Source organism: Aethina tumida, chromosome 4, assembly GCF_024364675.1.
Source record: "Aethina tumida isolate Nest 87 chromosome 4, icAetTumi1.1, whole genome shotgun sequence".
NCBI classification, from domain to species: Eukaryota; Metazoa; Arthropoda; class Insecta; order Coleoptera; family Nitidulidae; genus Aethina; species Aethina tumida.
In genome coordinates, this window is record NC_065438.1 from 29,249,004 (window position 1) to 29,259,259 (window position 10,256).

At 27.1% G+C, this 10,256-nt stretch overlaps 1 protein-coding gene across 2 annotated transcripts in view; it reads left to right on the top strand.

Annotated features, from left to right (window-relative positions):
* LOC109596618 (pseudouridylate synthase RPUSD2) overlaps positions 1 to 7,176 on the top strand; it is a 132,410-nt gene extending 125,234 nt beyond the window's left edge. For both annotated transcript variants that reach the window (XM_020012191.2, XM_020012198.2), the window contains 5 exons: positions 3,011 to 3,231; positions 3,381 to 3,571; positions 3,737 to 3,964; positions 4,034 to 4,356; positions 4,561 to 7,176. In XM_020012191.2, coding sequence (XP_019867750.1) covers positions 3,011 to 3,231; positions 3,381 to 3,571; positions 3,737 to 3,964; positions 4,034 to 4,356; positions 4,561 to 4,638 — 1,041 coding nt within the window. In that variant the 3' untranslated portion in view covers positions 4,639 to 7,176. The remainder of the gene's footprint in view (positions 1 to 3,010; positions 3,232 to 3,380; positions 3,572 to 3,736; positions 3,965 to 4,033; positions 4,357 to 4,560) is intronic.
* The last annotated feature ends 3,080 nt before the right edge of the window (positions 7,177 to 10,256 follow it).

Genomic DNA, 10,256 nt, shown 5'->3' on the forward strand with positions numbered 1-10,256 from the left:
CTTATTTTGTGTGTAAAAAATAAGAAACTACCTAAATGTTTAATTCGTATTTTTATTAAAATAAAATACCAAAGTTTATACATACATCTTAACTAGATATGATAAATTGGGAAAAAAATCGGTATAATTGATATTCCGTAGTGATTCCACTAATACGTGTATGTGTGTATTGAAATTAGAACGGAAAAACTGTAATCACTAATTTTCACGAAATTGTGGTAATATGATAATCCCTGTCGAATAAGTGGATAAGTTTAATATGGTATATACGCATTGCTTTAGAATTATTAAAATTATGACTAACTTGAATATTACTCAATTTGATACCAAAGAGAAAAATAATTTTCAATGATTTTAAAAATTTTATATTCTCATATTTTATCTGTTACTAAATTTAAAAGCAATGATTAAGATAATTTATTTTCAAAGAAAAGTTTAAGTTACTAAATATCAACCATAATTTTAAAATATTTAAGAACTCAAAACAACTTTTTAGATATTTATGAAACGTAATTTAATTAATTAAAGGACCAAAGTAAGGTACTGACTACAGTGTTATTTACATAGATATAACATTAGATAAATCATTTGCATGTTCTTTGAAGTAGTTCTCCAACCCCAGCTTACTTACATCTTTAAGAGATGACTTTCTTAGTGTTTTGTTTACAAGTTTTTAATGTAACCTTTGATAAAAGTCAGTTTCAATACAAGCTAGGTCAGAAATTGTGAATTTTATGCAACATATAATAATCTTTCATAATTATGTAAATTGTTTATTCCATAGATGAATACAAAAATTAAAAGGGCTAGTGTCATAAGATACGAACACATTTAAATTTAATTTTTATTACTTTAAATTACGAAAACATAATACAAATTTAACACTTTATTGTTAAAATTATTTGTAATTCTCATCGATTTTTAAGGTATGAAGTACTTATCGCCCATTGTGCATGCATTCTGTAATAATAAAGACAACTTTTCGAATACATACCTCACACGTTTAATCCCTCAAGTCAGATTTTTTATCCAGCGTACATTTCTATATTTATTTCACAAAAAATATTGTATACTTAAAAAATCATATTTTTGTGTATAAAATAAATCTATTTTTATTTATTTTGATCATGTAAACCATGCAATAAAATATCAATAATATCTGAAAATATTGCCTATCACAGTTTATGTCTCAGTGCCAACAAGACGCAAGTTCTATATGGTATAACACACTATGGTCGTTAATGATACTACTAACTTATACACTTTTAATTGTATTATTATTATGGGCATAAAGTATATGATTACGACAATTGCAAGGCAAGCGGCACCAGTATTGTCTTGCGCCTATAATTCATTCATACTTTTTCCACAAGCTACATGTACTAATAAGAACTGTTTAAATTGTTTCCGATGCCATTGGAGTACAGTCATCGATCTGCAAAAGTTTACTTTTTCTGTGACATGAATTAAATATTAAAAATATTACCCGAATATGAAATTGTGACTTAATAGATAAGTTTTCTCAATTAGTTAATGTCAACAATATGCACAGTTGAATATTGTAAGTTACACTATGTTCACTGTTGATTTCATTCATTTTATCAAATATTACACTGATTGTGACAACCATATCCAATTTTCTCAGATATTTTCCACATTTTATTCCATTGAATTTGATTAAAATAATATTTATTTGGAATACACCAATTCTGGAGGACGACTACAATTTTTTTGCGTAAAAAATGAGTAAAGTAAGCCTGTGTTTTATGACTCATTAACTCATTAAAAATGTAAATAAAAATATAGAATACATTATATACATACACAAAGTGTTAAAAATATCTAAAATTAGAGATAGTAAGAACTAAATAAGGAGAAACAACTTATTAAACATAGATCCGCAGATTGATGATTTAGGAGATATTGGAGACTTACTTTTTTTGAAAATTTTTTTATTCTATTTTATTATTATTACCTATAGATGTTCAAACTGTCCTCGTTCCATTTTTAAGCAGATGTCACTTTTTATGCAAACGATTTTCGAGCTCTTTGTAAAATCTATATAGTGGCCCCATTTCTTGGCATTTTTGATTAATTTCTAATTGCAGCTCCTCCAGGCTAAATGAGTTAGACTAGTGTTTTAAAAATATTAAATATATATAAAAAAATCTGAAGAGTTTTCCTATCCATCTAGGTGGAAATGTTTTTAACGGTAACCGTGAAGTGACCTGGAGCACCATCATGCTGGAACCACATTTGTCGCCTTTTATCCAAAGAAATACCTCGTACAGAAAGATAAGCACCCATAATTTGTTTAATAAAACACTGGCTCCTAGAAATTTGTAGACAACAAAAGTCCATTCAAAATGACGAAAATTAACAACTCCTTTTCGGGTCGTATTGTGTTTGAAGATCAACAGGATTTAACGCCAGTATTCGTTATGCATGACTATTTTACTCTATTTTTGCATATTAAAAATTTACTATAAAAAAGAATGATCTTTCATATCTCCAAAACCGTTTATTTGCGAACTCATGCTTATTATGAATTTTCTACTTATTTTCGTACATTGCCTGTAAGTGCATGCATTACTTTTTAAATATTTTACATTATTCTTTTAATATCATGTATTGTATACACATATGTTGTCATCAACTCAAACATTACCTTAAATTTTTGAAACGGATGTTCATTTTCTTCATGATAATAATAATAATAATAATAATAAAAATAGTAATAATAATTAGAATTATAATAAAATTATAACATATAACATTATAACAAGAAATTAATGTGTTAAAAAATCACAAATTAAAATACATCTTGTCTTCAACTAATGTATGAGCTAATTTTCTCACTCCTGTTGCTTAAAATTAAAGCTAAACAAGAAATGTTTATTATTTTTATAAAATATATTGAGAAAAAAATATGTTTATCCCCCATTCCATATATTACAATCAATATTTCATTTCATTCACATTCCGAATTTTACACTGCTTTTAATTTCAGGTTCATCCATGTGGACGATACAGACATAATACTGTAGTATTTATACTTGCCAAAGAATACAACTTAAAAAATTTACGGACAATACACAGATTAGACAGACTAACCAGTGGGCTGTTGCTATTTGGTAGATCGCCGAAAAAGGCTAGACAAATGGAACACCAAATTAGAAATAGACTCGTACAAAAAGAATATGTTTGCAGAGTCGAAGGCGAATTTCCCGAGTAAGTACAAGATCCTTAACTTATGCGATTATAAATTTAAATTATATTTATTATTTTATTTAGTATTAGTTTAAAGTAGTCCCCATTAATTATTAATATAATTATACACCAAAATTTGTGCATTATAATTAATTTTTATTTACTTTTAGTGAAATAATTGAATGTAAAGAACCTATTGAAGTCGTAAGTTACAAAATAGGCGTATGTAAAGTCTCACCGAAAGGTAAAGATTGTAATACAATTTTTCAAAAATTAGGATATAATGGAAAAACCAGCATTGTGCTATGTAAACCTAAAACAGGGAGGATGCATCAAATTAGGGTTCATTTACAATATTTAGGTAAGTAATAAATAGAATATGTAATAGTGGTAATTATTTTAAGAGATGAAAGAAAGAAAATTATAATCAAATTCTAAAAAGGAAGTACTATATTTATTTAATAAATTGAATATATGATAAAAGTTATAGTGTGTAATGCGGCCTAAAAGTTATTTATTATTATAGGTTATCCTGTAGTTAATGATCCACTATACAATCATGACGTATTTGGCCCACAAAAAGGAAAAGGTGGCGATTTAGGCGGAAAAACCGATGAAGAACTAGTTAAAGACCTTATTCATATTCACAACGCGGAAAATTGGTTAGGCATGGATGGTGACAGTGATCTTTCTATGTTCAATCCCAGAAAAGGGGACTTAGATGATTCGTTAGTTGGAAGTCTCGTAGTAAAAGGTATGTATATATTTAATATATAATGTTTTTGTTATAAAGTTAAATTAATTATCATATTGTTTAACTTAGATCGAGTGCTCGGTGATGACGATGCCGAACCTGTATCTAGGGAACCATCGCCCTGTGAAGAATCTTGTGAGTCAGCAGTCATATTACCCCGTGAGTCCTCCATTAGTCCTAACCCTGTGATGATGGATTCCTTAACTGGTAGAAGGCAAATTGATAACAATGCCACAGTTACTGTAGCAACACAGACTGGCCATGAAGCTCCAGATTTCAGCTTTAACCCCGACAAAATGACTGTCGACAAACACTGTTATGAGTGCAAAGTCCGATACAGGGATCCCAAACCACAAGATTTGGTCATGTATCTACACGCTTGGAAGTATAGGGTGTGTATTTTTTGTTTCTTACAGAGGTAGCAGCATTTGAACAAGCTTTTTATTTATAACAATTATAAATAATAATAAATCTGTCATTTTCAAAATAAGTTAGTGTTTCATAATATATATTTATATTATCATATATCTATTGTATATGTATTATATAATATTTGTCTATGAATAAATAAAAATAAATAGATTTTATTTTTATAGGGTCCTGGATGGGAATTTGAAACAGAACTTCCAGAATGGGCCCGAGTAGATTGGGTGGACGTTGATACTACCGAGTAGAAGTAACCAAACTATAAAAACTATTATTTATACAAACTTATACTTCCTTAATATGCTACCATATAAGGCGTCTCTAATCCATTCTGTCTTTCCATGCTATTAGAGTTTTATATGAACTTAGGGTTACACTTGTAGTTTTAAAACCCTAAGCAAAAAGGCCAGGGTCCAAAATAAAATCGTTTTCGTCATTAATTGTAGAAAGCAACTGATTTTGCTCATTTAACAGCCAACAGCCACGAGTTTTTTTTTTACACATCCCTAAATTCAATTAGTACAGATTCGTATAAAATATAATGAGCAAAATATTTTGCTATTATTATAAAATGCTATACTAAGCAAATGTATTATTTAGATAAAATGATATATTTGTGAATTTCGTTTAATTTAGGTATTTCAGTGCTAAAATGATATAATATAGCTGGCCTTGGTGCCTAGAAAATTTGAAAAGTCAATCAAACGACTATTTTTATATGTCATTCGCAAATAAAATTGTTACAGTAAGTGCCATTTTATAATCTGCCGCGATTTTATGCAGAGTTTAAAAGTTGATTTTACAAATTTATCATAAATGAGAAGATAAACAGTACTGGAATACAAACTGTGCCTTGTTGATGTGTGTTGTGAAATAATTTGCAGAATATAATCACAAAATGTAACATATATATCCGATTTTTCATATCAGCTTAAGATATCGGACCCTTGCTTAAAAATAAATTTATGATGTATTGATTTACTATTTATTTAGTTTTCGATAGTAGAGCACTGACAAGGAGTGTTGTTTTTTGGATTGAACTTTGTGAAATATCCCATGTTTTATTTTTCAGTATTTTTATTAATTTACAATATTTATCAGTAGAACAACATAAAAGACAACTTTAACATTCTTCCCTTTAATATATTAAACTGTACACAAGTTTTCTATTAATCATATGTTTAGTAATATGTACATAAGTTGATAAAAATCGTCTACAAACGTTGGACAATATGCGTATAATACGTTAATTTCTATTTTAATTTACATATTTGTTCGACCTTTTATTGGTAGATTATTAAAATTAAACCTTAGATAAATTAATATTGTCTAATATTTATCAGAAATTATTTGTGTTCAGTTTCTAATTATACCATATCATTTTAAGAATATTTGTGATATTGTTAGTCCAATTTATTGCTAACCATTATATGTGTGATTTGTTATTTTTTGTTTCATTCCATAATCATGGGATGAGTAGTTAAATTCCATAGATTAGTGAAAATGTCAGTGCTTTTTAAAAAATCATTTACAATATGTATCAGCTCAAAGGAAACATGTATTAGATAATGTTTTAAGATACAAATATTTGATTACTTGTTAATATAAATTAAATTAAAAAATTAAAGCATACTGCACCAATTTTATTTATTACAATTTTTATCTATACAGGATTTCCTCGGGCAGGGTGGAGTAAGTGATTTAAAAATTGTGAAATTACAGTAAATTAGATAAATATTTACCTGATATTTACATTATCAGAAGAAGTTTATACAGAAATATTTTTGTATAGCCATTGGACTATATAGATTTTTATATTTACTGTAATTGATTGTTTTAATTATTATTTGATATTTGTGATGTTAAGACAAATATAGGGACCTACATTACAATAGTATAAGTGTAAATTGACAAAAATATGTAAAATATTGTTCTTTAGATTTCATTATATATGTATACATATGTATGTAATCAAATTTCTGTTAAATTAAATTAAAAATGATAATATTGATCAAAATATAATTCTATATTATGAGATGGATTGCGATGATAGTTAAAATTGCTTAAAGAGCACTTATCTAAAAATCATATCCAAAGAAAATAATATATATATATTATGGCAAAATTATACAATCCCGAAAGAGCTTAAATAATATATTTAGCTTTTGTATTTTTTTTAATATTTTATAAATCATTACTAGTAATTTCTGACATGTTTTATAGCTTGCGCTTCCATTTTATATTCTAGTTTTGGAAGATCAGAAAACAAGAACAAATATTTTCATAAATTAAAAACAACAATAAATGTAATTATTGTTGACGTCTGAACGTCTTAACGTCTTCTGGTACTCTGACAAAGAGTGAAAAATAAAATTAAATAGTAATATTGTAAAGTAAAAAGACAATCAAGGATAATTCATATACAACAAAATTGCGGCTATTTTCCCATATTTAATTTTGATTTTTCACTCAGCGGTCATGTATAAAATTTCTAAAAGACAGTATTTTGTTAATCTGCTTAGGTTTTGAAATTAGTTACCATTCACATAAACACAAATAATTTGTACAAAACATATAATTTGTTTTCGAGTGGATGGATTTTATGTATAATTATTGGCATTGTTGTAATTTAAAGTATTTGCTATCACATTGTTAAACTTTGAGTTCATAGCTTTTTATAATCTGTGATGATTATTGTTTATAAAGCTATGACAAGGTATTTTAAGAAAATATAGACATGTAATTATATTGTAGTTAAAGTGTGTAATAAAATCAAAAGAAAACGACTTAAATTTTTTAATATGCTCTTTGAATGAAGTGAAGGTAAACGAAGCCGAATTGTTATTTAACATTATATTTTACTAATTCAAATCATTAATATCAGATTCTTTGGAGATACAAACAGTATAAAAAAATAATCATCTGTTAAACCTTATAAATTTTTATTATATAAAAAGTCAAAGTTTTCTCTGTTTGAATCTGTTTATTAAAATTGAGTTTATTAAAGGCAGTGACATATCCTATTATATTTTAATTTAGTAATCAAAACCAATTGTTTACTTGAAATAATAAAATTATCAAACTTTGCAAAATATTTTGAGTATTTAACAACTTTTTCATGGATTTAAATCCGCGATCTCTAATTTATCATTGGTTAATTAAAAAATTAGTAATACATGTTACCACTGATTTTAACCCGTTTACATTTAAATCAAAAATTAAATATACAATTTTTCTCTCTGTAAACGTATAAATTTAATATTTGGTTAATTCTTTAGAGTTCTTGAGGAATAAACATTTTGGTGAAAGCGCTAAAGGCATATATTGCAAAATTAAAATAAAATCTAATTCTTAAGTTACTATAATAAATTGTATTAGTTGAAATGATAAAATAAAATATATAATCAGTGCTCTATATACAATTAATATTTGGTACTTTGTGACAGTATCAATAATTGTTGAATCAATGTTACAAAAGATGGCAAAGATATGTGACATTAATCTTCAAATTATACATATGTTTTACAGAATTTTAGGACTGCAAATTAAATAAATGTAATTTAATTTAGGTTGATTTCAATTCACTATTCGTCACACATCATACCTAAGAAAAAAAGTTTTTTTATCAATCATTATTATCATTTATATAATTATTTAAGGAAGTGATACTTACGTGACAGGGAAGCATTTAAGAGAGAAAAGGATTAATGTTGTTTTTCTGTAAAGTACATAAAACCTATTGAAGTAGATAACAAACCCAAAACTCTGTTTTGTTGATAACACACCCCGTTACAAAAGTCATATGCATTTAGTTGTTTACGAGTAAGTAACATATTCATGGTCAACATTTGTAATGTTGAGTCAAATAAACAGAATTTGTGGCATCTGTTTCAGTTTTAGTGTTTAATAATCAAAAGGCATTGAAAAATCATTAAATTCTTGTTGAGATTTATGGCAATCTTGTTCCAACCATTAAGTGGCGATTTCAATGTTATTGACAAAGAACCCGAAATTGTTTAAAAGAAGATGAACTACAAGCATTATCGATCGGACGAAGACGAAATACTAACTCCACAAACACACTAAGCAGTTGAATGTTACTCGACAAGCTATTGATCGCCTGAAAACAATTGGAAATATTCAAAAGTTGAAAAATGGATTCCACATGAGCTGAAGGAATGGCAGATGGAAAAAGGAAAAACTGTGTAAAGAATGATGCATTTACGCTAAAAGGGGTTTCTTGTATCTGCGTGTAACTAGCGATGGACAATGGATATATTTTAAAATCTCAAACAACAAATGTTGTCGAATGTCGAAAACACGGCAAAGTTATTCTGCGGCACGTTCTGCACATTCAGTCAAAGTGATCAAAGAAAAGGTTTCATTGCTTTATTAGGAACTTTATGCTACCCACCGTATTCAGAAGACCTGGAATCTTCAGTTTATGACTTCTTCTCATCGATAGGATACTCACTATAGAAAGCAATTATATAGTTATAGTTGACATAAACTAAAGCGCAACTACATTATGCATTGTTGCATTGTTTGTGCATAGTGTGAATGATTAAATGAGTCCAAAGTAGATGCACACTAACCACTGCGTGGTGGTTGGACTCACTCAAAGGAAATTTTATGATTCTCAAAGGTTTACATATAATCTGGACACCTTGGCGCCTGTGTTACTACCACGAAATGAATTTTTTTTAACACTGTTTGGACGTTGTCCTCGTTTCTTCTATTTTAAAATACACTTAATTAATTTAATGGGTTAGTACTAGGAGACATAAAAACAACTTAACATAATTCTAATATTTTTTAAACTACATGATATTACTAAAATAAAACTAAAACACGTTTGTAGCTGAACGAATATGATTAAGATACAAAAATATTATAAGGAATAACGATGAACTAAATAATATTTTAATATTTGAAGTTTTAAAACATTTGCAAATTTCCAAAATCGTTATCTACAATTTATTTTGTCGTCATTTAAATTCATTGCGATATTTAGTTGATTCATTTGAATTAAAATATGAGATTTGTATAAGTTAAATACTATTTATTTTTTACTTATTAATTATTTTCATTTATTATATGAGTAAATCAAATTATTCATAATACAATCACTTTGTGGGTGACATATTTTGTTCGTAACGCGTTGTGGAAACTTTGTTTTGCTCAGTGGCCCAGAAAAGTGTTATATATAGTTTTCGCTGTATCATAATGAAATTATTATTTATGTACAGGAAAATATACATTTTATGCTTATTTTATATTTTAATACAATTCAAATGATCCCTATATATTCTAAATTATATAATGATAAAGGTTTTGATGGAGGTTGTGGGACATATCTGAGAAACTGATAATAATATAGCTATGGAAAAAATGTATTAGTAATAACTAATAGTAATAATTAACAATATATGAGACCTGAATTTGAAATAAAATATATTTTTTTTATGTTTCAATAAAATTACCTGTCAATTAAATTTAAAGATTTAAATTCCTAGATGCTATTTTTTCATATTTAAAAATAGAAAATAATTACTGAGTTCTAAGTCAGAAAAGTATGGTAAATACAGAAATAATCCAAACATTGTGAAGAGAGAAAAGAAAATTCAAATATTCTTTTGAAGTAGGCACACGCGTGTGATTATTGTTAATAACAAAAAAGTGTTAAAATGTTCTGAATCTGTTCAATTGAGATGCATAAATTCTTTTCAGAACGAATATTCTTTTGTCGTTTATCACGATATCATAGATTTTTTCAATCGTTTTTGAAGTGGCAAGTTCATTTAGATGCCCTGGACGATCAAAAATGTGTGCAAAGCCACGTTTGAATTTTGCCGACTAATATTTT